This window comes from Haplochromis burtoni, unplaced genomic scaffold, assembly GCF_018398535.1.
Source record: "Haplochromis burtoni strain Fernald_Lab_line unplaced genomic scaffold, NCSU_Asbu1 Contig_76, whole genome shotgun sequence".
Lineage (NCBI taxonomy): Eukaryota > Metazoa > Chordata > Actinopteri > Cichliformes > Cichlidae > Haplochromis > Haplochromis burtoni.
This window is the reverse complement of record NW_024582437.1, coordinates 1,828,673-1,855,859: the sequence shown is the minus strand read 5'-3', so window position 1 is coordinate 1,855,859 and position 27,187 is coordinate 1,828,673. Positions and strand designations below refer to the sequence as shown.

General features: G+C 40.6%; 1 protein-coding gene across 2 annotated transcripts; it reads left to right on the top strand.

Moving 5' to 3' along the window:
* The first annotated feature begins 1,444 nt into the window (after nucleotides 1–1,444).
* si:dkey-122a22.2 lies at nucleotides 1,445–27,122 on the top strand. Of its 2 annotated transcripts, XM_005924249.3 has the most exons (11): nucleotides 1,445–1,623; nucleotides 2,148–2,310; nucleotides 2,488–2,559; nucleotides 2,674–2,750; nucleotides 3,384–3,484; nucleotides 6,253–6,369; nucleotides 8,501–8,575; nucleotides 21,698–21,836; nucleotides 25,964–26,046; nucleotides 26,186–26,282; nucleotides 26,391–27,122. In XM_005924249.3, the coding sequence occupies exons 1-11, from the start codon at nucleotides 1,564–1,566 to the stop codon at nucleotides 26,556–26,558; spliced, it is 1,152 nt and encodes a 383-aa protein (XP_005924311.1). In that variant the 5' UTR covers nucleotides 1,445–1,563; the 3' UTR covers nucleotides 26,559–27,122. The 2 variants fall into 2 exon arrangements, with proteins under 2 accessions (XP_005924311.1, XP_042077829.1); XM_042221895.1 differs by lacking the exon at nucleotides 8,501–8,575.
* The last annotated feature ends 65 nt before the right edge of the window (nucleotides 27,123–27,187 follow it).

Sequence of the window (27,187 nt, the reverse complement as noted above, 5' to 3'; positions counted from 1 at the left end):
CACAGATGAAGCCAAGGGCCAGGTGACTGCTGTACAAGCTGCAGAGGAAAGCTGTAGTTGAGAAGCTAGAGTTGTGTGATTAGACCATTATTCTCTCAGTCCTAATTATGCGAGGCTGGAACAGAAGCAAGATGCTGAGAAGGCCCTGCGTCATTAGCTTTAATCAGCCCCGGCTACACTGGAACAAAATCAGCACACAAACACACGCGCAGCCTGCCTGACAGTGTGTCAATACCTGACATTCATCATTTCAGTCCAGCCAGACTTTTTAATTACCGCAATGAATTCCCTACATGGCTCCAGTCACCTGCTATCTAAACAGGGTTTGTTGTTGAGGATTGCCTTTGTCTAGGTACTGTTTAATGACAAAACTGGTTTGGGAGTGGGGGTTGGGGGTGGGATGTCTGACTGTATTCTATTTGTGGGGAATAAAAGGGAAACACTCACCACTCAGAACTTAATGTTCCCTCTCTGTGGACGATTCTGTGATGTCACGGACTGCCTAACGCTTGAATCCTTTCCTGAAACCATAAAGCTTTATTATTTTTCTCTCTGGTGTCTGTGCAAGGCGATTACTCACATGGAGCACAGCCAGACTGCAGGCCCAGTTCACGGTGTGTGCTAGAGTGCATTATAGTACTGAATATCATCAGTATGGATGTGACAGTCTCAGAATGACGCAAACTGGCACACATGTAGAGCCTGCATTAAAAGCGTCTATTTGCATGAATCACTTGTCATGGAAGCAGCTGTCCTGCAAACCATCAGCGCGTTATTATGCATGATGAGGGCTTGATTAGCTGTTCTAAGAGCAGCGAGGGGATGGCAATCAAAGTCCCCTAGTTTCTAATTATCTTCATCTATTTGGGATATATCAAGATGCAGTCCAAGTTTTCCATATGTTCAGTCATTGACCTTCAGTTTGCGTTGAGGCCATTTTTCATTGCAAGATGAAGATTTCGTTTTTAGGTCTTATTGCATGGTGATTATGGGGCTATTAATGTTAATTCTCCTGTCTTAACTGGAGTGTGTGAGCCAATACAGGGAGGGTTTGTGGGAAACAGCGACCCCCGCAGGTCCGTAGTTGTATTGATTCAATCCTGTTGAAAAGGAGAGATTTTAAGTGTCTGTCATTGGTCTCTACAGGTAACAACATAAAACAATACACACTTAGCCACACACCTCGAAAGAATTAATAAAAACTGCAATAACAACAACATTATTATTATTATTATTATTATTATTATTATTATTATTATTATTATTATTAATAATAATAATAATAATAATAATAATAATAATAATAATATAGAATTTATTAATGATAAGTTTACTGAGTTTGCATAAATAACTGCAAGGCAAACATTGACAAATCGCAGTGCACATCAAAGAGAGCAGAGAGACGAATGTTACCGTTTTAGAGCATTGCGCGGTTTGTCCCTCGTCGGCTGCTGTAAGCCGTCCAGGAAGTCAGGCTATTGCTGTATTGATTTCATTCATTCAATACATTTGTGCATGTAGTGTGAATATTACAACATTTGGTAATAAGTTCATTCATTCAGAATGCGTAGGAGAGCTGAAGCTCCGTCATCAGGCAATGAACCTGCCGTTGCTAATAATAAGGTAACGTAACGATAGCAAGCTGTTTGTGGCTACAGGTGACAGTTCTGCTGGCGAGTATTAGCTGACTGAGTCTACAAGCTAACGTGTCACTTTGTTTTCGGTTAGGTAGATGTCTGCTGGTGATATTTATATTTATTTGCTCTTACAGTGGTTTGGAGCATGAACCAGTTTCTGTCAGCTTTCCATTATTTTGTCCAAAGAGAAGAGGAGCCAAACCCCTTAAACAAAACTGCACTATTTACAGCTTTGTTTGTTTGTTTGTTTACGGCTTACTTACGGGTTATCTAATGAATATTTTACTTTCAAACGAATCATTGGCAAGCGATCCTCAAAAAAAAGAGAAAAGGAAAATAAAAAAGAATGAATAAATGATCTACGCAGTAACACTTTTGGGCCTGACTCTACGACTGAGGTTAATAAAATCCAACCTCCACACTTTTGAAACATTTCAGTGTTTAATTATAAATCGAGATGTAGAAGTGAGTGTGCAGTCAACGTTACATTTTCTTCTTTGCATAAATGAGGTTCCGGATCAAAGACGGCCCAGCCAAGCTGAAGTCAAAGGCAGTGTGTCTTACAGCTCCGTGCTCGTCAACATTGGGAAGTGTTTGCTTGTGATCATCCTCGTCCCTCCGTTCCTCAACTACGCCTCCCTTCAGAGAGAAGCACAGATGCTCTTGCCTAAAGGTTCACTCATCCTAAAGACGTTGTTGCCAACATCAATTTTATGTTTTTCTGCAAAATGTAATGTCATTACTTATTAATTGCGTAATTTAAACAGTTATGAAGTTCTCAAAGCTGAATGAGAAGCACTCAGCGAAGCCTAATCTTTGATTCTGTTTTTTCCCCATGTCTTACATCCAGATGGCCAGATTGTTGATGTTGGTTTGGGTCAAAAGATGCATCTTTTGTGTAAAGGACGAGGAAAACCAGTTGGTAATAAGCTGCCTGTATTTTGTTTTCAATTAGTTTTTTCTGGCACATGGTTCTGTATCTGGCTCGCTTATGTTTTTTAGCTAAGCTCTGCCTGATCAGTCTGTTTTCCTGTAGTTATACTGGATGCACCAACTGGAATGTCCTCAGATGTTTGGTTTCACGTTCAAGAGAATGTTGCATCGCTGACAAAGGTGGGGGTTTGACTCACTCACATTACAGAATTAAATGGGTGTCGTTCTGAATGATACTGTGAAATGTTATAGCATTTTATTAATATGACTGAATTTAATATCTCTAAATATCTGAATTAAATAGATCTAGATTAGTCATTTTTGCCATATGCTGTACATTGAGAGTCAGTCAGTCAGCAGTCCCACTGGCTTTCCCTCTGACCACCATGGTGAACTTCCCCCAGAATCTGCGACTACAAATGTGGCTGTGTTTTTGTTGTTTGGGTCGTGCTGGGACAGCCCTTGCAGTATCTCTGCCAGCCTCTGTCAGCCTGGTCTTTCTGCCGGCAGAAAGTCCAGGCTGACAGCCTGCCCCATGTTGTTTGTCTGAAATGTGACCCAGATGAAGTCATAGCCATGTTGCGGAAGGGCCTGACACATAAAGTGAAAAAAGACTGCATAAGCAACAACAAGAAAAACAAACATACAGAGCAATGTTTACGCTTGTATCTGGATCTTTTTAGGGCTACTCAGCCATCATGCATTTTTAAAGCGCTTGAACGCAATAAGGCAGGTCTGGACTGTTCTGTAAGGTGAGCTTGGTGTGACTGAAAAAAAAATCTTCTCGCTGTCCTTGTTTGTCACGCTGCTCAGGTGTGTACATACGACAGAATGGGCCTGGGCTTCAGCAAGCGGCTGATGCAGAATGAAACCACGGGAACAGAGAAGGTTTGGGACATGTCAACGACTGGACGGTGAGCGTGCTGTTTTATGAGACCGTCACTCTGAGCGGTTGTAACTATAGACGGCATGTAGAAGACAGACATACGCAATACAGAAATGCACTAAACCTGCACTATTTGTAGTAGGTGATGGGAGAGACAACTCTGGTTGTGAAACACATCAGGTAATATAGAAGTTTATGAGAACGTGCTCCACCTCTCACTTGAATTATTACATCACGAAACATTTTCCTGATCAGTTTGAGGTCACAACCTCTAGTCTCAAGTCATATTTAATATAGCAGGATGTTGATTGTTGATTATTATCCCATTTAGAGTAAAATACATGATAAAGCTTGGCTTGCTTTATTGCTTACCTAGTGGCTTGTTTTCCCCCTGTTTTTCAGTTAGGGCCAGCAATCTGTTTAATAATAAATAAATTAATTAATTAATAATAATAAAAAAAGATAAAATAGCCAAAATGCCATATTTAAGCCTTTCAAACAATAGTCTACAAATCAGTGGGTGACCTCATCGTAGCTGCAAGATTCTTGTATATGCAGTCTATATTTGTGACATTTAAAATGTGTGTTAATGGCACCTTTTCAGTTTCTATGGCGACCTCGTGTAATGTTTGTATCGGTGTCAGGTCATTGTTTCTCAGCGGCGCACGAGGGAAAGTGATATGGGATTTTGAATGCCCGTTTTATTATAAACCCACGGTTGATATCTTCTCTTCTTGCTAAAATGCTAAAGGAGTTATTTAAAACCTTTTCGCACTACTCTGCTCTACATCACACGCGTTGGACGAGGTGCTCAGTAGAAGAAAACGTACCTGTTATGATGATATGATGAGGCTCGTGACTGATCTCAGTCAGAGTGAAAGCAGAGACAGCGGCAGCTTTTCTAGCACGCTAACCTCCCATCAGTTTCCCATTATACAAGAGTGTTACCCACAATGGGTAAACAAACAGAAGAAGCTGCTGGCCACTCAGCTTGACAAGCTCTAGCTACTGGGAGCTATGGGAGAGAGACAAGCGAGGCAAGCGCGCTTCCAGCAACAATAGCAGACTGTGGCAAGGAGCGTTATGACACAACACTGTCTGAGATGAAAGGAGAGCGGTTGCTTTCACTTTGGTATGTTTTTATTTATGTCTATTTTTTTGGTTTGAATAAGCAAGCACTGCTGACTTTGTTGACCCAGCAGACCGGTTAGCACTGTCGCCTCAGTCCTGGTTTTAAATCTTCCCCGGGGCTTTTCTGTGTGGCGTTGTCATGTTCTCTTCTCATGTCTGTGTGGGCACTGCAGCTTCCCCCTCAGTCAACATTTTATGACGAAAAAAACCTGTCATCATCAACAACCATGCCATGCTGAAAATCACCTTTCTTCCCTATTATGAATCTCAAATTGAACTTAAATTTTAATAATCTTCTTCATCTGTAATAATCACGATTCATCCGACTTCTTTGGAACTGTGATCTACAAGATGTTGAATCATGGGGTTTACTTTTTCATTGGACTGCACAGTTGTCCTGTGTATACTTTCTTTTTCACATGATTATCTGCTGAGTAAATCAAAGAAAACAGAAAGACAGAAAATGGGGAATATTCTACTTTTCTATCTATTAAAAAACTGAGAGAAAACCCTTTAAAGGTTTCTTGGCAACAGGCAATGTCAGGCATTAATTTTAACCACTGAGCAAAAACGGGCCTTCTTTTGTCTCTTGCAGTGAAGGAGAACAATCCTTATAAAGCATTTTGTTTGTTTGGTATGGTTTTACCTTTTTAGACAACAATTTATGCAACCACTCTCCAGAACATTTAACTCTTTGTTTCCAAAAAGAAACATTTTGCTTCCTTGATGTGACACAAAGCAAAGACCCCAGTACAATAACATCGCAGATTTCACTCGGTGCGTTTGCCATAGCAGAGTAAATATTCACAGGGAATCAGTATTACTTTGATAAAGTAGCTGTTTGGGACTTCTCATTAATGTTCTAGCCGGAGACTGATGTGTGCACATCCTGCTGAACACACTCCAGGCCTCCCCTGCGTCACGCAGCCACAGGATTGGGCTCTAATCATCCTCTCTCTGACATCGTAATGCATTTGTCGAGCCTTAAATCTGCCTAAGGAATGAGCAGCCGTGATTTGCCGACGGTCAGCAGTCTAGTTTAGTTTGGCGTCCAGCCCGGGGGAAGTGGTCGGCTGCCTGTTTGAGGTGCAAGCAATCAATTTCCCGGGATTCAATATCTGAAGAGGTGTGATGACTCCCTAACCTTAACCCTGTGAGTCTTGTGAAATCTCTTCGTTTCAGGGTGACACCTTGGGTTTGATTTATTAGCACAACAAACCCGGGACGAGCAGATGGCTCTCGCTGCGCCTCATGTAATGATGATGCTCCCCCTGATGATTTAAGTTTGCTGGTGATTGTTTTTCCTGCGGTGTTTTGCAGTGGAAGCGAGCCAGCAGTCCCCCTCCGTTATGCTGTCATTTGGGTTTTTCAGCAGTGCTGTTTATTTTGGTGCCAGATCTGGAAAATTAGACATCAGAAAACTAAAGATACTGCTGATTTGATTTTTTTTTAAAACTGTTTACATTCTTTATTGTAAGATAGAACTGATACCCTTTTGCCTTTTCTCTTATTTAGATTATTTTTGCCTCTTAATATAATAATAATGGAAGCAGATTAGAAATTAATGACATTACTGCAGTGCCACCTAGCTAAACAGATATGGTGGCCCAGTTTGCGGTGCATCCTGGTTGTGTGCAGAAGCTCACGAGTGTCGCTGTCTTCCAGGATGGTGGATGATCTGCACCGGCTTCTGGGGGCTGCTGGGATAGTCGGGCCCTTTATCCTGGTGGGCTCTGAGCTTGGCGCACTCAACAGCAGATTCTACACCCACATTCATGATGTGTAAGTACTGCAGACCAAAACTGAGGATTTTGGATGAGGATTGGCATCTAATCCTCCACCCACACCACTCAGTGTTTTCTCAGAGTTACATCAGTTTGGTCAGATTAAACACAGTGATGCCAGTATTACATTATGGAGAAGCGGGATGGTCTGTTTAAAAACTTTAGATTTAGTTTGTTGTTTTTTGGATGAAATCATCTGTAAGTACAACATGAATTCTCTGCTGAAGGAATGCATTTTATACATGCAGTCATGCAATTGGTGCAGAAGAAAGTACCTGATTGTGTTTGGTACCAATTTTCTACAGAGTTTACTTTGCAAAATGAATTGGCAACCAAAATCACATTTCACTATTGATCGGTCTGTTTGGAAGCTATTTGTCGAAAGGAATATTCAGACTTTATTTCACTTTGATTTGGCCACAAACTGAAGTGATTTCCACATCTCCTCCATAAGTGGGAGAGAGTAGACCTGAATGCATTGAACAGGCTATAGTGACAGCAGCACTCCTTTATATGAGTGTGCACAGCTAACATGAAGAAATCCTGGCTATGTTGAACTTGCTTCATAACATAAGAAAGCGGCATTAATAGCAAATTTCAACAGTCTGCGGATCAAAATCATCTTCTTGTGCATCTCCAGGCCACTTTCACCACAGCTGCTGTTTTAGATGAAGAAGCGTGATAACTAAAAACGTAAAAACCCTCAGTTGTCAGTTGTGTATATTGGTACACGAATTTAATTGAACTGTGCTCTTAAAAATCTTTAAAGGAAACCTGATTATGGACACGTGTAGGTAACTTTCTTAACATTAGCATCAGTAATGTGATGTAAAACACTTTCTGCCATGGTTCTTTACTGATGGTTGGAATGGTTTTGGTCCCAATCTGTGAAGACGATTGACCATGATGAATGTAGATGATAGCAGAGGTGGGCGAGGGGAGAGGAGGGTAAAAATTGGTGTTGTTGTAAAAGCCTCTGCTTTCTGTCATCAGCTGTTAGTTTGATCCACAAAATTGCCTCTATCATTTTATGATAAAACCTCTTCTAACAGCAATTTCAAAGATGAATATATACAGTCAAATCTTTTAAGTAAGACTGCATGCCTGAAAATTTCAGGGTTGTGGAAAACCAGCTCTCATCATCAGCCATTATCACTTTTTGCGTGACATTTGGAGATATCGAACAAATTTAAATTAAATTTGCAGTTCTAAAGGAAGCTGGATGTTTGCTTTAAGCCCACGTTTAAGGTCCGTGGTGAAATAGCAGGGTAGGCCTCAAAGTGAAAATGGTTCGAAAGGGGCTTCTAGGGAGCAGCTCCTTTGGAAAGTGCCCGGACGCGTGGCAGAAGATGTCCTTGAGGGGGATATCGGCCAAATTTAAATGACTTATTTTGGGGAATTTTAGCGGCTGATTAAATCACACCTTCTGTAGCTTTTTGTCCTGGGACACAAAATAAAAACTTGGAAAATGTATAACTTTAATCTGTATCTTGCAAGTCCCTCAACTTTGTCCATGCTATATGTTAGAGACGACTGTATACTGTGGATTAAGACATACTACACCACCAGCCTACTGTGTGAGTAACTGACTTAAAGTACAGCGCTGGTGGTAATGAATGTCATGCTAAAGATAAGACAAAAATAAAATGTGTGTTACTATTTAAGAGTCCTTCATGTCCTCAGCAAAATTTAAAGAAAGCTCATTTTAAAATTGGTTGATAGAGATTTAGGAGTTCTTGACCTCACATGTTAAAATATATCCCAGTATACGGTCCCATCATCTCACATGACTCACCCTTTTCAGAGACAACGAGGTGATTAACGTGACAAGCAGCCCGTACCAGGGATGAAAGATTTAGGATTCAATCAGGCACAATGTTGCTGCTGTTAAGGGAGAAAATTAAGAAGTGGTGAGTGGATGACACCTTTCCAAATGGAAATATTACCTCGGGATCTGGTGTATGCGTGTGGTCATCTGTCTGTGGGGACAAATCTCCAGGAAGACAAATGAGATGGCGCCATCCATCTCACGCTCATTACTTCCCAGGCCAGGAGGGTAAAGTGGACAAGAGTAGTCAATGAGTCGTTCTTCATCCGACTGTGTGTGTGTGTCCTTTTGTTGTCCTCAGGCAAGTGTCAGACCTGGTGCTGATTGATCCCATCCCAGAGGACATTTTTGAAGAGAACAAGTGGAAGGAGTACTGGTGAGTTTGTAGTGGAAGGCTTCAGAGGACTGAGTCGGAAGAAGAAGAAAAAGTAAAGATGCAAAGGAGAGAGAGAGAAGATGGAAACATGTCGAAGAAGCAAAAACTGGAAAGGGATGTAGAGTGGGAAAGAAGATTGAGAAAAGAGGAGCGTGGAAAAGGGAGCGAGAAGGATGATAACAGCTCTGAGGGGCAGAGAGGAGGCAGATAAAAAAGCGAGAGGCAGGGAAGAGGTGAAAAAAAGGGAACTGTATCAAGAAAAAAGAGGATTAGCATGAGGGGAAGGGAGGCAGAGGCGCTAGCAAGTCAAACTCTTCCCTTACTGGCATTTATGGCAAGAACAGTTGATTATTTTTAATGGGTGGGGCTCATTAGCGTGATTAATTGGAGGCCACAGAAACTCATTAGCTGATTGCACTCACTTGAGCAGGGAACAGATGAGGGGGAAGCCGGGGTTGTGGTGGTGGTCGGAACTGAGTGACAGACAGTGGAATAGCTCTGCTCTAATCCTCCGAGCGATATATGTCAAGTCAGTGTCACAGCATATATCTCATTATGCATTAATTATCATACGCGAGGTGTTAAGTGGGGGGTTGGTTGTTATTAATGATAAGCAAGAGTTCAGAGCAGGACTGTTGGTCCCAGGTATGCAGTGCTAACTGTGTTTGTTTACAAGTACGGAGCATGGAGTGAAGCTATTAAAAGGTATTTCTCTGATGAAGAGATTAGAATTAATCAGATGTACAGTTTTGCCACTGGGATGGCTACGTGATAAACAAATCTCTAGAGTGCAGTTTTAGTGTATTTGTTGTCACCAGGTACAAAACAGAATTTCATGCTCAAAACCTGAGAGACATTATTGTTTCATTGGTAAATGATTTGAAATGTATTTATATTTATGTGCATTTTGTTTTCTTTACGTGGTCTTGAACAATAGTTCTTCAGACTTTCTGAAGGTCTCTGAGATTTTCTTTAGACGTTGGCTGCTTTTTCACTCACTCACAGTCCAAGTCAGAGTCAAATATTAAATATATTTAAAAAATATTTTTTTGTTTGTTAAGCTACTTCAGATGGACCAATGGGTCATTCAAGCATAATTGAATGGTTCTAACTAAAGGAGTGAACCAGCGTGGTGTGTCCACATAATAGACAACACAGAACCCAACAGCCTATACACCAGCTTGTTGTAAAACGCATCAGTTTTTTGCATTTCGAACATTTTTGAACAACATTAAGACTGTCTGTTTGCAATCAGTGATTCCCAAAGAACTATTCGCTGAAAACTCAGCTTATCTTTCCATGGTGTGCAGTGTGTCCTTAAAATAATGAGGAAACTGGACAAGTGGAGGACAAAAGAAATGTCGGGCCATCTGCAGAACCTAAATGTTGTGTACTTAAGAAATAGAAGAAAATCCAGCAAAGACATGACACAGCCCTTGAGATATTCATCTGGATGTTCAGTTGATCTTTCTATTGTTTACTGAAGCTTCATCAGAAATGGTCTCAGTGGCTGTCAGGAAGCTATTCTTCAAATCAAATCATCAAATCAAAATTTATTTATATAGCACATATTAAAACAACAGTGTTGACCATAGTGCTTCACAGTCAGTAAAAACACGAGACAATTAAAACAAACAATAAAACAGGACAACAAACAATAGGTAACAACACAATAAGCTAAAACAGCCAACTAGTTAGAATCAAAGGCCAAAGTAAAAAGATAAGTTTTAAGATGTGATTTAAAAGACTGGATAGACTCGGCAGTACGAATATGAACAGGGAGGTTATTCCAGAGTCTGGGTGCCACGGTTGCAAAGGCCCGGTCTCCTCTCGACTTCATTCGAGACCTAGGTTGCATTCTTAAGGAAGTGAAACAAGGAAAAAAGGCCTCATTACTAAACTGGACTGAAAGTCAGTAAGAAAAAGTCTGATGGAGCGATGAAAAGATTTGACAGTTGCCAAAATTGAATTATGAGTGTAAAAAGTTCCCAGCAGAGCGTTGAGCTGTGTGAGGTGATCAGATGTGGATGATTGGTGTACACTGAAGCTTGATTAAAGAAGTCCATGATTTTTTACGAGTACTGTGGTAGAGTTGCTTTGGTATAAATTGTTTCCACCATAATTTTATACTTTAGACACGCTTTCATTAACATAACTGAATAGAAATGAGCTTTATAAAAATAACATTTTTTTTCTTTATTTATTTTTTTCACCAGAGTTGATTAGTTAAATCTTAATTAAATTCTGGCCTTATTAAAAATCAAACTCGCTTGTAATTTTTCACAGTTATCCAAAAGTAATTCTAGATTTATGCCCCAATAAAATTAATTTGTATCGTACAAAAATAATAATTTTGAGGGACTACATTGGTTTAGCATAAAATAAACTAGCCTGATACTGAGCTTTGGAGAACCACAAGTTACCATTAAAGGTTTTAAATTGGCAAATAAACATGTTTATCACATCTTCGTTCCCTCTGCAAAAATTCTGCTCGTATATCTTTGTGCAGATATAATTAATAAAGGATGCAAGGAGAGGCAAATCAGTTAGAACAGATGCAGACGTAAAGGACTGCGTATGGCATAAGAATGTAAATAACAGGATGGTAAAATCAGTGGTGAAAGGAAGGTTATTTAGTTGTTCCTAAGAAACGTTGCAACCACAGCTCTGTCTGCCAGTATTAGGCCACAGCCTGTATAAGGATGAGTGAAGGCAGATAAGAAATGGATCCCTGAAAATGGCCTAATTTGTACGGGACTCAAAGTGGAGCAGCACCATTTATCAGGGGTATGTGTTCAATTATCCTCTGATTAATAGGCATTCATTTCACTGGGTACATGACACGGCAGCAACGATCCAATTACTCTATGGCTGATTTCATTTATATATTGCTTCTCCAAAGACTTACATTTAGTCAGTTTAAAAAAACAGCTCCATCATCTGCGCTTTGATTTCCATGGATGACTAAGTAGGAATGAGGGAAACTGCACGAAGACCCAAAGCATGTTCAGCACCAGTCTGCTCACGCCAGCGTTACCACACCACTGACATTCTTGCGTTACTTCATCATTTTCCTTGTTTTACCTTGTTTGTTTCACAAACTTGCATGTCTTCTCCGTCTTCGATGTAGATTTATTAGCTGTATGAGGTCTTATATTATTTGGTGGACATGATAAGTAATGCAGGAGGGAGCAGGACTGCACCTGAGCAGGATTGTGGGGAGACCGTATCAGCTTTGCTCTGGGACTGGAGGATTTACACATCAAAGACCAGCTCATTAACAGAGGCTCTCTCCCAAAATTAGTTCTGTTACATCCTACAAAATGAATCGGCCCCATCTCCTGAGAATGCCGTGTGTGTGTGTTCGTGCGCGTGTAGGCGTTTGCTTTTGCACACTTGTTGTAAAGGGTCAGCTTTCTTACTTGGGATTTTGGGCTGCAGACATCGCAGCATGTGTCGCTTTGCTTGCGAGCATAGATAATACCGCCTGATGAAAAATCAAGCAGAGGGTCTATCATTGAGATTAGGAGAAGCCTCGGCGTACGTCTGGACAAATTGCATTCGGCACAAAAGCCGGCCACGGGTCGGGGTCACTCGGCACCGTCCGTTTTTGTTTCACCAGTGTGAGCAGAGAATCATTTTCGTCTTTCCACTTGAAAAAGGAGCCTTATTTCTTTAATTTAAACCAATCTCTCAGTATCTGTTTGTGTGAGCATGTTAATAGATTGGAGTGTGAAATGCATTTCTGAGGCTTTATCTGGACTTTGAATATAAAGGCTTTTTTTCATAGACTGAAAAAAAAATCAGATAATCTTTTATTTTTTATTTAATCCATAACAGCAGCATTACATGACTGATTGGTCTGAATACTGAACGTTTACTGACAGTGATGTGATCCCATGTAGTGATCTCCATGACATAATCATGTCCATTTTTAATCCAGTGCTGTGTCAGGGCATTAAGATCATGGGCACTCAGTATTCATTTTTCAGCCTTGAGATTTCTCCAGATTTTCTGAATCTTTTGATGATATTATATCCTGTCAATGAAGCGATATTCAAAGAAAACCGTTCTGAAATTGTTCCACAATTTTAGAGATATGCTTTTTTGCAGTTATTGAAACTGACCTCTCTAAGATGTTCTTTTGCTACCCAGTCGTGTGACTGACATGTTGCCAATTAAAGTAATTAGTTGCGAGATGTTTTCTTTTAGTACAACTTACTTTTCCAGCCATTTGTTGGAAATGTCCTAATTTTTTCAGATGCGTTACTTATCTATATTTATTCCAATCCTCTCTGTATATACCAAATCCCTGTAATCCTACCTCGATATCAACTACTGGTGTATTTATAGGTAAATAATATGTTAAGCATTTTCAGATCGCACAGCACTTAATTCTTGCAGCTTATTTTAAAGGCTACAAATATTCAGATGAGCAATTTTTAAACTTTTCTTTTAAAGATGTCTAATAGCTTATAGTTTAATTCCACTGGCATCCTGATTTTAATATTATTACATTAAGATGAGCCACCAAAGTTTCTCTTACAAAGAGCCAATCGTAGCCGCTTACAGCATAACTGCCCTTTGCTCCAGCGTCGAGTTCAAGTTCAAACTTCCTGTAGCCGTTTCAGCAACACGGTTTATAAGAATTTGTCCTTCATGTGCTCACACACACCACAAGACACATCCAACAAAACACAACAAGGCAGGTAAAAGTTCAAATCTTTTCTTTCTCAGTCATTCATAAACAGTAGTGTGTTCCCATTTTTTTCATGATGACTTCCTGATCCTTGATCTACAGGAATTCACTATGATGCTTCGAGCTCTTATCTACGTCTCTTAACTTTCCCCTGTCTATCACTTTGTTCAGTTTGAACTTGATTGGCGTCCGTTTTTAGCCTGGTGATTAGTAGTTCATGCACCCTTGAATCCTCTGAGCAATCTCAGGTTATTCCATCAATCATGTCATTCCTTTTGCTTTGGTTTTTTTTTTTCAGCTTAATCCAAACACTCGACTAGGAAATTGGTTCTTTTGTTTTATGAATCAAGTATTGTATCTGTAAAGAATCGAAATGGTGATTCTTCTCTTTTTAACTCCTCATACATTTTTTTGCTGAGCAAGCATTTCTTTGAGAAAGACCGAATGTACAAACTCTGCCTCAGTTACAGTCCTCTCGTTCGTCCATGTTGTCTGTTTTTTCTCATTTCCTCTCTTTCTCTCGCTCTGTAATGATGGATGAAAACTGTGCTGATAGTCAGACTGCCCTGACTCTCTAGATGGCTATTTAATGATCAGAGATTCCAGCTGGAATGAGACAGATTGGTTGGTGTTAAGTACCAAAACAATTACACTAACAATGCTGCATTTAAAGCAAGAGTTTTGCTGTGGTTTTACACACTCCTGTCTTCTGCAGCCAGGCGTGCACACGTGTGATATAAAACTAATTTAAGCCATTGGGAATATATTTGCTCAGAGAGCAGAAACGGAGGGGAGTGGTCTTGTCTAATGGGATGGTCCTTCTAATGAATGCTGATTGACTGACAGACGCTCCGTTTTAATGTACTATTACTGTGTTTAGTGTAACTCAGTCCTCAGAGGAGCACTGCTTGAACATCTCTTTATCCCTTTCCTCTCAATCTCAGGTCTTTTAAGTGTTTCTAATTATTAGGTGTGTTTTTAGTTTTTGGTGTTTGAATCTATTATCATGTTTAGAACAGAAGAATTCCATCTGAGACCGTCCCAACAAGTTTATGTGCGCGTGATGTATAAATCCAGCATATTTTCAGTGCATTCTGTTGCTGTAAATTAGAATACATGATGCATGTAAAGAGGAAGATGAAGGAGGTTGTTCTGTAGAGTGTCTCAGTGTGGGCCTGACAGCTGTGGCAGTGGGCCTGGATCTAACCCTGAGTGAGTTAAGAGTCCCAAAGTGAAAATGACACTTTGTGCACCATTCATCATCCCGCTGCTCATTAATATTCTCCACAAAGCACGGACACAGACAGACTCCGAGTCATGATAACACAAACATTTATGCATGCACGTACTCTATATTTGCACATCACACGCTGCTGGCCACACAGCGTGCCGCGTTGTGCAGCAGTTAGACACGTTTCGCGGCTCACCTGGAGCCTGCTCTGCATGACGGGCAGCGTATGACTGTCGTTTTGATTGACGACCCTTCGGCCGCTCACAGCTGCTGCTGGCGTGATTTATAAGCCAGACAGGTTCAGTCCAAGTGTTTCCATCCCGTCCACCCTGCACTTCGTTAGTGGATAAATTTACAGGCGTAACAGAATTTTCTCTCCTCCCCCCTACTTCTGTATGGTCCCTTCCCTTATTGTGATATTTAAACCTTCCAATTATACTCAGATTGCTACAGCAGTAATTTAATACTTTAAGTGGCGTTATGTAATCTCTGAGCTCTCTTGCTCCCTGTCTCCTTTATCCTTCGTTGGTAAACAGCAGCAGCAGTGACGACATGCCCACTTGCCCCCTCAGAGCCCATTCGCTTTCAGCGTCAGTTTGCGTTCAATAACTCACTGGAGAACAGCCCTGCTCTAAAACCTCCTCGGGGATCCTCTGCTGTGATTGGCAGAAACCACCCAGCCCCGGGCTGCTGTATGGTGGGAGCAAGGGAAGGGAGTAGAGACTATATTTAATATGAGGAAATATGTCTTGGGGTATGTTTTGTGACATGATAATAAGGCTAGTCAAGTTACACAACACAGTTTCTTCACATATACAGCATGGGTTCTCATCCATTGCTTCATAAGTGTGTCATTCATTATGAATCACACTGTGGTTCTGAAATGGCTCCCACTGTGGCAAGAGCTTCCTGCTGTCTTTCCCTGACTCAGCTGTTCACTGAATCCCCGATGAGTCAGGAATGCCAGTTAATTGTAATTAGAACCACTGTAAGCGTAACTATTGTTGTTATGCTGCGCTAATGAAACAGGGCTGTCCCGGCCCCTGTGTATTTACCCCAGTGTAACCTATAGTATTGATGCAGGGAGGAGGAGGCAGGGAACTGACCGTGGTGCAACACTGGCACCTTGTGGTTGTGCTCAGTATTACATGTCTGTGTTTAACTTTTCCTTTTAATTTAGACAATTATTCCAAGTTATTATGCTCTTATTTCCTGTTTGGAAGGATTCTTAACACTTAAGAAAATGTTTTGCTTGCGAGGTTTCAAAGTGCGTCTCGTACAAATGATGGGTTGGTAATCAAGTGAGATGAACTGGCTTCCAGAGCTGGAAGGAAATCATGGATATTGAGGACTGATTGAAGACAGTGTTTTTATTATTGTTATATGTTATTCATTAGAAAAGGTGAAACGTTCAAAATGAAAAGTAGGATGTCACAGAACCTGGCAACCATCTTGGTAATGCCCCTGGGCACTTATTTGTATAGTTATTGAATCCAGTATTTAAATGAACGTTTTGAATTTTAGAGCTTAATGGCACTGGAAATAAACAACAATAACAACAAAGCTGCATGTATAGAATCACTAGCCAAATCTGATTTGGGGGAAAAAAAATCAAGATATAAAAAATATAAAAAAAAAAACCTCTACAAGTTGTTCTGAAAACAGAGTATGGACAGAATCAGCATCTCATACTCAGTTTTCCATTATGGATGCAGTAAGATGAGAATAACTGTAAGTGCTCTGACCTACACCTTTAAAACAATAATGAGTAAAAATATCTGCCAGCACATCGTTGAAAGTGTCGTGAATCTCTGCTGTTTGCCTGCATGCTCAGATTTTTCCCTGCGCTGTTGTTAATTGTCTCTTTGGGCTCAAAGAGCTCTCCCATACATTAGTGTTTGCTGAGTGCTGTCTCTCCCGCTCTAATGTCTCTGGAAAAACACACATTTAAGTGGAGCTAAGGGACTTTAATATGAAATTGGTTAGCAACAGAAAATCTAGCTGGAATTCTTTTACTTTGTCAGTGAACGTCTGCCGATCCTTATGTTGTATTTCCTACCTTCCTAAAGCTAGTGTACTCTCTTTTAACGTGTAGTATGTCCAGAGAGTATTCATAGCACTTCACTTGTTTAACATTTAGTCATGTTACAGCCTTATTCCAACATAGATCTAATTTTCTTTTCACTTTAAAATTCTGCACACGAGACCTCGTAACACAAACTGGAAAGGTTCGGTTGAAGTTCTTGCAAATGTTTTCAAAATATAAAACAGTACATCAGTATCAATAACCTTTGTTCAGTACTTTGTTGCAGCAATTACAGCCTCAGGTCTTTCTAAATATGATGCTACGAGCCCTGCTCACCTATTTTTATTTATTTTTTGGCAGTTTCTCTTATTCTTCTTTGCAGACTCTCTCATCAGCCTGGATGGGGGAGTGTCAGTGCACAACTATTTTGAGATCTCTCCAGAGTTTTTCAATAAGGTTTAAGTCTGGGCTCTGGCTGGGCCACTTAAGGACATTCACAGAGAGGTCACTTCTTTTTTTATGTTGGCTGCATGTTTAGGGTTGGTGTCCTGTTAGAACCTTTGCCCCAGTCTGAGATCCAGAGTTATCATCAAGGTTATCTTTGTACATCATCTTTCCCTCAACCCTGACTAGCTCCATGATGCTGCCACCATCACACTTTACTGTAAGGATGATGTTGGCCAGATGATAAGCAGCGCCTTGTTTCCACAAGACACGACGCTCGTCATTCAGGCCAAAGTGTTCAATCTGTGTTTCATCAGACTAGAGAATTTTGTCATGGCATGGTGTGTGAATATTTATGTGCATGTCATATTTCTATTTTAAATTGTTAATACATTTCAAGCAATCTTTTTTCTCCTTATGGGGCATTGTGTGTAGAAACTTCCAGTGAAAAATCATTTAAATCTATTATGGAAAAAGGTTGAACTAGTGAGGCAGTGTAAATACTGTCCAGGTTTGCTGTAAAAGATGATAAAACATTATAAGAATCAAACATAAAACCCGAATGTTGAATGTTAAAGGTAGAAATGTCCAGGTGTGATTCATTTCTATGTATTGAAGTATATTGGAAACAGTTTAAATGTGAGTAGTGCTGCACAACACAAGGAGCATGTCTGTTTTATAAAGGTCGGGTTAAAATGTAAAGGTTACCTCACTCGTTTTTTAATGTGTCGCAAATACAACGTAAGAAGTGGCAAAATGTCACTGGGCTGAGGTCTTACTTTTTTTCTGTCCTTGAAGGAGTAGCACTTCCTGTACTGGCTCGTTTTTCATCAAATGTTAGATTTTCTATATTATTTCCATGTTTTAGTAAATTTTTTGGATGCATACAAAATATATACAAAAGGACAGTTTATTCAGGCTGGGCTGATTAATCTACACTGAAAGAGTCAGAGATAAAGGCACGTCCACGTTTATACGCCTGCCTTTTTTCTAATGGTCTCTACCATTTTTTTTTTTTCTTAAGAAATCTTCCTTCGGCGTAATAGTTAGGTGAGCCCTCTGTAATAGTCCGTGTTTAAATGTTCTGTGCTCATTGTAATAGTTGGCAGAAGCTCGTGTAATAGTTCGTGTTTTGTGTGTGAGCAGGCTCTCAGGTAACAGAGGCCCTGCATATGAAATGAGATGGTAATGAGGAGGAGGAGGGGAGCCTTATCACTATTGGGCCAAATTCCGACAGTGAATTGCGCAGTTGTAACAAAAGTAACAGAGCGTCCATTCAGCCTGCACTAATCCAGATGGGAAAGTCAAACAGCAGAAAGTCCACGGCACAAACTCATTTCATCACTTTATTAATTTAGATATTGCCTCCTCGCTCCTGTGGGGAGAAGGGAGAAAAAAAAAAAAAGAGCCCCTCTGAAATGACCAACATCGGTGAGGCGTTTTGCTCTACATGGTTCCCCCACTTCGTCTCCTCCCGTTATCTGTTTAATTCATCCCGCCAATCTTGGCTGTCTTTACCCACTAAATTTCCCTTTGACACGCATGCCTTGCTTCGCATAATCCTCACTCGGGGGCAGAATTAAAAATGGAAAAAAGAGGAGGGAATAGGACAGGTGGCTGGAGAATCCTTGAAATAATGTTCAATGCCAGACCCAGCAATGATTTGACCAGATTCGAATTGGAAGGCTGATAGGGAGATTTCCCCCCCCACCCCCTTTATTTTTGGAACCAAGGGGCAAGAAAAGGGTGACAGGTGGAAAATGTGCAGAGAATGAGAAGTCCCTTAAGAGCCAGGTCGAAGAGTCAGTTCTAAATTGTGGTGCCAGAATGACTTCAGGGGAAAACTGTGGAAAGGGAGATGAAAATGTCAAAATGTCACTCTCCGGAGGTCTGATTTGAAAAGTTTTCTCTGTCTACTGAAGACTGAGAATTAGAGCAGTAGTTTCTTTTCTCCCTCTGTCTGTATCCATTATTGACCTGAAGGGCGCGTTTCTTCCACCGTGAATATGGCAGATGTGTTATCTTTACACAGCTGCTGGTGGCAGCTGATCGTGCTTTCTCTGCTGTTATTTATCAGCTTTGTCTGACCAATCAGCGGTGATGTGCTTTGCTGGAGCAGAGCTCGATATGCCAAGCTACAGTTCTTTGGGTACCGCATATCAACAACAGGTCAGATAGGTTCGTTTACACATGAAAGGTGCATGTTTGTGTTGGTGATATGATGTGAGCAGGATAATGGAAGGGAAACCTACATGTTGTGAAGTGCAGTTTCTTTGAAGCAATGCTGCCTCGTGCTATTATAATTCAAGTATTGGTAAATTTGTGGAAAAGAGCTGATGACATTTTTGATTTATCTGAGGTCAAAAATGTCAAGAGTCTAAAGCCATTCTAGTGGCTTTGTTAGGTTGTGTAAGAGTGTGTGTGTATGTAGGGGGGTAACACTACACGATGTTTGGAACTTTAGGTCAGGGGTTCGACTTCCAGCTGTCACAGGCCAAGAGGCAATGTACACCCTGGGCAGGTAACCCGTCTGTCACAGGGCTAACACAGAGAGACGGTCAACCATTCACACTCACATTCACACCTGCGGCCACCAATTAAGCCACTAACTGATTGTCTTTGGACTGTGGGAGGAAGCTAGAGCACGTGGAGAGAACCCATGCAAACACAAGGACACACGGAATGGCTCCACCCAGCTGGTGGATTAGAACCTTCTTGCTTTACATGCACACTGAAATGATGACTTCATCACCTTGATGCTCCAAAGTCTTTCTAAGTGCAGAATCGGACCGTGAGCGGTCACAGACCCTCAACTTCGAAGCAAGTGTTTCAGATGCAGCAAGACAGCAAATTCATTGGATGTGATGACAGTAATTTTCTTGCTTCAGCCTTCAGTGTACTGCAGCATAAAAGAAAACAACCCTTCTCCTTAAATATTTGTACAATAATACTCAATAGACATTTTCCTGATCAGGTTATGGTCTCTCTTGCTAGTTTAAACTCTTACTAAATACAAGATGATGTTAATTTTATACAGGTAAAGCAGGGTTATACTTTACGGCCCTGCTATCTTGTGATTTACAAGTTGTTGCTGTATTGTAATGACTTGTTGTTGTTGTTGTTGTTGTTTTCATATCTGATCCTGGTTTACAAGCCAAAATTGCAATAGCCAAAGGACTCAAAGAATCCAATTGGTCACCCTGCAGTGGCTGGGAAGCATATAACCACACATGAAGTGCTGGCCAAATTAGAATTTCAGATGAAATTCAAATTGTAGTTCTTTTGTAGCCATAGGGAGCTAAATTCACACGCATTTGACCTAATGAATGAGATTTGTGCATTTTCTGCCAATCTAAGAATGCCTTTTTTCAGTGATTGGTCTACTTTGCTCCAGCCTATTTTGAGGATAAGCCACAGAAACCAGAAAACACATGAAATATATGATAGTCATACATTCTTGAATACCTGGATTTGCCCTTTTGTTTGTTTTTTTTATTCTTTGTTTTAATAATTTAATATTTTGCAGTTGAAAAATTAACAATTTCTGTTATTTTTTTAAATCCCCAAAGCAATTATTCCATTTGTAAAATGATCAATACTTAAGTGTTTAACCGTTCCTTAGCTGGGTGTAACACAGGGGCTGAAAATGTATAGAACCTGTTCACAGTTGTTTCAGATGTTGGAACAGATAGGGCTATAACAGTGCTGAAATCGGATCCAGATCAGACTGAAACAGGTAGGAGTGTCTCTCCGTGCAGGGGTACAGATCTGCAGTGTGCGTGCTCTATGTAGGGGCAGGGTGCGGGGCACGGCAATAGCGGCAGCAGTGGCGAGTGGCACTATTGATTGGGCTCTGCAGGCTGAAACCAGTCAATTCAGAGCACCAGTGAGCCGAAACCGATTGGGGCTCCTGAGTTACAAAATCCTGCAGCTCTACTTCTCTCACCTGCTAAAAAAGGGAAAAAAAACCCAGTATTTCTCATTCCCCAGGCAAATGTTTTCAAAGACAAATTTTAAGATTCATGGTTGAAAAAGACTTGAGGAAAAGCAAATAGTATGTGTGACATCGCTGGAGTTGTTACGTGTGGCCTTTCTCAATCATGGCACCATTCAGAGTCTTAGCGTGCTGCTTCACGGTTTAAGACCATCTCACTCATTTACAGCTGTGAACATTAGGTCTCTGAGGATGACCGCTCATTTAAAGTGTGACTGTTGTAAATTGTTAATTACATTTATTCACAAACATGATTCAGTTTTCTTATCTTACCTGTCTTATAGTTCAGAGCATGTAGCTTATAGCTTGTTTTATTGACAGAGTGCCTTAACTGCAACTGTAAGAACTTTTGAATCATTTTTCGTTTTGCTCTTTTGTCCTTTTCCTGGAAGAAAAAACACAGAACAAAGAAAAAAGCCAACTTAAACAGAACACAACACAGAATTTCAAATTGTACATATCTCTTTAACATTGTTTCTAACATGAGAAAGCGGTTGCTTTATGTGATAATCTGCGATGAACTGACATTACTGCAACAAGCTAGCTAACTAATGTCATGTAGCATTTAGCAAATACACGAGCGAAATATTCCCAATTGGATATTAAATCTGGGTTCATGAGGAGGACAGAAACATGACACTACTTTAACGGTTACTGTCACGCTGTTACCACAGGACTTTAAAAAGACGTAGCTGTTCTCCTGCTCAAGGTCTTGTCATTTTTTTCAGGTATGGTAAGGTGGTGCCTTCATTCCAAGCCAAGCAGTTTTCAGCGGCCACGGGGCTGAGCCGCATGCTGATCATACTGGGGGCCATTGAACCGACTGTGAAAGGCGAGAATGTCTCAGAAGAGGTCATTCAGCGACAGGTCAGGCTGACACACTATACAGTGTACATGCGTCTACAGTGAAGCACGTCCTCAACATTAAAACACTGAAATGTTGTGTGAATGTGACACAGCGAGTCCGGTGTGACTTTAAAGGGATTTGGGAGTATGTAACTAATGGTCAGGGTACAGAGGTACTATCATAACATGCCATCTTTGTATGCTGAATACAGTTTCCCCCCTCCTCCTTTTTCATCTATAGCACGTGTTCTTTTAACTGAATTAAAATCAGCAGTAAAAATTTATATCTTTCAGGCATTCAAATCTTTTCCCTCTCACCTTTTCCCGTGCAGCCACAGGATGGCGCTAATGCGAGAACAATCGCGTCTCCTCCTCAGCAGAGATGCGAGTGGGTGATGATAGCAGGAGCGTTTGTCTTCATAATGTCAGAGACTGTGAATTTGGCATGATATGACACGAGACATTTTAAATAAACCAAAATTGAACCCGTCTCCTGGAGCTCATGCGTGATGCCCTGCATCTCGTGATGCCTGCTATATTGTAAAACCTGGCCTTTTGACAGGTCATACGGTGAGTGAGGAAGACGCTGTTAATAAAAGCTACAAGCGTCTTTTGCTGTGTATTGCAGATGAGTTTTTTTCCCCTATAGAGGAGGGAGGAGGGGTTATTTTGCATTCATCCATACTCAGATTTGTCTGTGAATCACACATACAGCTGTGGCACTTCTGCCTGTCATGAAGTCCTGTAGTCATTTCCACGTCCTATTGAAAAACATCAGAGGCTCGGGGGTAGTAATGGATTTCGATGATGAACAACAACAAGCCAGTATCTTTAAAAGCACGGAGAAATGCTCTCTACACACTGATGCCTGTATTAGCAGAAAAACAAAGGCCGTGACAGTCATGTCAGGGACATTAGAGACAGACTATTAGAGAGAAGTTAATTCCTGCTTCCTTTTTTTTTTTTTTTTTTAAAACCCTTTAATGAACTTTGAGTGACATTTTTCTAACATCTGCTCACTTGTCTCCTGCAGTTGTCTGTGCGATGCAGTGACGTATGCTAGGGGATGAATGAGAACAGTTCGTTAAGACGCCTTGTTCTCTGCTGCCAGCCACCCACGATTTGATGGCAGCAGTGATGAGGGACCTATTTCAGCTTTTCAAGTGTTACAGTTGTTGCCAAGGAGATAAGGACATCATTGTGCTTGAATTCTCCAAGGACAGAAAAAGGTTTTTTAGACGGGCTAGTGAAGGTTATAATGTACACACAGAGACTCACACACACATACACACCGGACTCAATATAGCATGCATTCCATTTCTCAAGGGCATGTACATGTAACCGCTGCTTAATTGAACTGGACCCGAATTGTTTGCCGCAGTGATGAAAGCACCAAAGGGTGTCTGGTTTCATTGCGTGCAGGTGACAGATGAAGTTAAAGGCGAGTTCTGCTCAATTTTGCAAATTCCCGTGAATTCTGAAGCGCGGTGAACTTTTTTCAGCCTGAGAACAAGAGACAGATTTCAGAAGTGTTATCAGTTTGTTCCTTCTCTGAGCTGCTCTGCTGAATGAGATGGACACTGCCTTCACTGCATTCAGATCGGCTTACTATAGAAAACGTTATCACTACTTTTCCCATCTTTTACAAATTATTCTGCTAATATAATTTTTCTGTGGCGGAAAGAAAGAAGTTGGGGGCGTTTTTGTTCTCACTGAAAGACATTGCATTGTGCATGGAGCTGTTTGTCCAAGGATCTTGGGTTTTTAGACAAACATAAAAGGTTTGTATGAGTTGATATGGGATTAGAGGCATGTGAAGACGGGTAAAAAAGGTGACTGTGGAATAAGGTTATTCACATGCCCCCAAAATTGACTTGTTAATTCTTTAATTGGGATTGCTCAATTACCCATCAGCGGGTATGGGTACCTGCACATTTAGTTTTTTTTTTTTTTTTTTACTTTTACTGTGCAAAAGTTATTCTAAAGACTCTTCAGAATTTTTTTCCATCATGCAACTCCAATCAATCTAGGGCTGCACGATTTTGCATAAAATGAGAATCACGATTTTTTTTGCTTAGAATTGAGATCACGATTCTCTCACGATTTTCTTTTCCAGTATAAATATTTATTGCACTTATTAACTGCACATCAACTTCGTAACAGTTGAGACTGAACATAAAAACAATAAATAAACATAAAAACAACAAATGTCTCACGTTTTGTTGTTGCCGCAAAATGTTGTACTGCTTGAAATTCCGTCTCCACCGTTGCTCGACGCTGCGTGTATAGAGCAGGTAGTGCAACAATAGAAAAATAGTTGCGGGACGGCACTGTGTAGCGTTTGTCTAGGGTGTTGATCATTTTCCTAAATCCCTCGTTTTGCACAGTGTTGATGGGAGCCATATCTTTGGTCAGGTGATAAGTGATAGCCTCCGTAATTTCTTGTGCTGGAGTTCGACGTGTATAGGGAAGCGCTGTATAAGGTTCCCGTTATTGATGTTTGGGTGGTTGACCGGGACGGATTTTCTCCTGTCACTTTCTCGTCATCCCTGACGTGCTCTCCGTTGTTTTTTCCCTGCTAATTTTAGCATCACACGGCACAGCTTCTGTATCACGTGGTATAAGGCTCCGCCCTTGTCATTTGTTGAGCAGGAAGAGTGAGCGCTTGTTTTCATGCAGATTACGTCCCGGATCAAAATGCGGTACAATCGTCGTCGTCTTCGTCTTTTTTTTTTTTTTTTTTTTTTTAAAATCGTTGTCATTTGGAAATGAGATCGCACATAAGTATGAATCGAGATCGCGATTTTCTAACGATTAATCGTGCAGCCCTAAATCAATGCCATCATATTCATCAACTAGCACCACAAAGACTCCAAACATTGATTCAGAAAGAACACAGGAAGAATAGGGAGTCCTGCAACTGATGTGAAAAATTATGTGAAAGGCAAAACACAGGCAGGAAGATTGGTTTAGTTTTTATCTGTAAAGTGCACTTTGTATGAAGTGAAGTGTACAGTATTTTTACAAACATTAGTTCGCACATTAGTGACATGAGTTCTCGAAAGGATATTTACTTTTAGTGTCTTATAATTTGCACAGAACTTTTTATGTATAAATCATTTTTTTAATGCGATTCATCACAACAAACTAGGTCTTCTGTTAATCTCACGTTTCTTCATTTAAGTTCTGTCCGATTCATAGATGCACCCTCTATAGGAGCTTTCAGCAGTGGTATTTAACCACACAAGCCACACATTGCTGCACATCAGTGAGCCTCGGTTGATTGAGACCATGCTGCCGGTTTCACAGGTTGTCCTTCTTTGGGCAACTTTTGGCAGGTAAACTGGAACAACATGGCGACAATTGCAGATGTTATCACCCAGTTTCTTTGCCATCACAAGTTGGCCAATGTCAGAGTTGATCAGATACTTGTGCTGCCCATTTTTATTGCGTGCCTGAGAGGAAATCAACGGTCTGTTCAGATCTGTGTTTGGCTGGAGTAACTAAATGCTTTCAGTCTCAAACGGGGAGAGAATGTTTCACCTGTGCAGTTTTGATGAGGTTAACAAGGATACGGTGGATGTTTGCACGCATCTACCTGAATGGTTAGTTTAGTTTTTGTTAAATAGTGACCATCAGCAACCGTGTTTTTTGTTTGTGTTCTCTTTTGTACGGTGGCCCTGAGAGGTCAAATGCTCCAACTTAAGAAAACACCAGCAAAGAGAAAAATGCTACAAAAGCTCACAAAACACAACTGAAGTTTTTGGGGAGACGATAACGTGACGAAAGTGCAGAACCGAAAAGTTAACAGTAAACAGCGAAGATGTATCCACAATATGTTAGGAAAACGTGATTTTAAAACTCCCATTGCCCTTTTCTCCCTCACAACATCGATGACCTCTCTGAACTTTTAAGCGTGCCTCAGTGCAATCCTTCACTTTATTCCTTCTCTGTTTTTTTTCCATTTCCACTGTGTTTGTGTGTGTGTTTTATGTGCTTTGGCAGCGTTTTTCTATTTGTTGGTGTTTTCTTAAGTTGGAGTCCATTTGACCTCTCAGGGCTGCCGTACATTTCTGATAACTGTGGAAATTCTTTGTTTTTGTTAGCCTGTATTGATCTTTCATGGGTTTTTTTTTCTGTTCCTACAGAAATACCTACAAAGTAACCCTGCGCACCAAAGTGCTGCTGTCGATGAGCATTACTTTCTGAATGAAAGTGCAGCTCAAGTAAGGTATGGTAAAGATATGTAGACGCTCTCCCCCCCCCGATTTTTCTGGATGGTTTTGCACATTTGCATGTGGAATTCAAAGTGAACTTCAAAAATATTAAACAAAATTATTATTCTGTGTTTTTCTTTTTTTCTTTCAAAGGGACATAACAAAGTTTAAGCCCCTCTCCAGCAGGACATCAGTGAGCGTGCTCACGGGGGACTCCTTTGACATGCAAATGCCAGAACACCTAAACCAAGTGAGTGCCTTTACTGTAACTGCACAACTTCATGCTGCATCATTAGGTCTGGTACAGTGACTGAACAATGCTCTAATAACATGGTAAATCATATTCCCCATGCACCAGATGGTAGCGAAGCTTCAAAAGAGGTTTCTGGAGGAATCCTACCCGTCGGCCAATCACATTCACATAAAAGGAGCAGACCGGCGAATGATCTACAAGAAGCCATCTGCCATCAGCCAGCACCTGAGGAAGCTAGTCAACCAACGACAAGCCAAGCAGCAGAGCGAGTGACCCGTGTCCAAAATGTAACTACACCCCAGACATGAATGGAGTAATAAGACAATCAAGTTACCTTTTTTATTTTTTTAAACATTTCTTTGCAGCAATCTGGAACGATTGTCTACACGTCTGCTAAGGTTCATCAAGCAGTCAATTTCAGAACACACTTTTTTGCAGAGCTCTGCTTCATTGGAAGCTTTTTAATTGAAGATAACTGGAGGGTATTCAATGTGATGAAGTATTTCCTGTCTTAGATTCATCTTATCTTTCAAGTTGTTATTTCAGGCTCTTCACCTGATTGGCCAGTACCAAAAAAATTAATACATTATTCCTTATCAATGCAAAGGCCACACACACGTCACCGCTCAACCGGATACCTTTTTTTTAAAAAATTTTATCTCACTTGGTTCTGTCTTAATATTCTGCCATGTTATAGCCACAAGGGAAGATACATGGAGTCCTCTTGCGCTGCTGCATCACTTCATTTTGTTACTCGCATATAGCTGACCTCCTGTTTTTTGGACTTTTTTTTAAAACTGCAAATGTTTTTCAAAAATAAATCTTTATATATATATATATATAAGTGTTTGTTTGTTTGTTTGTATAACCCTGCAGTGATCTTATTTTCTGGTATAGATTCA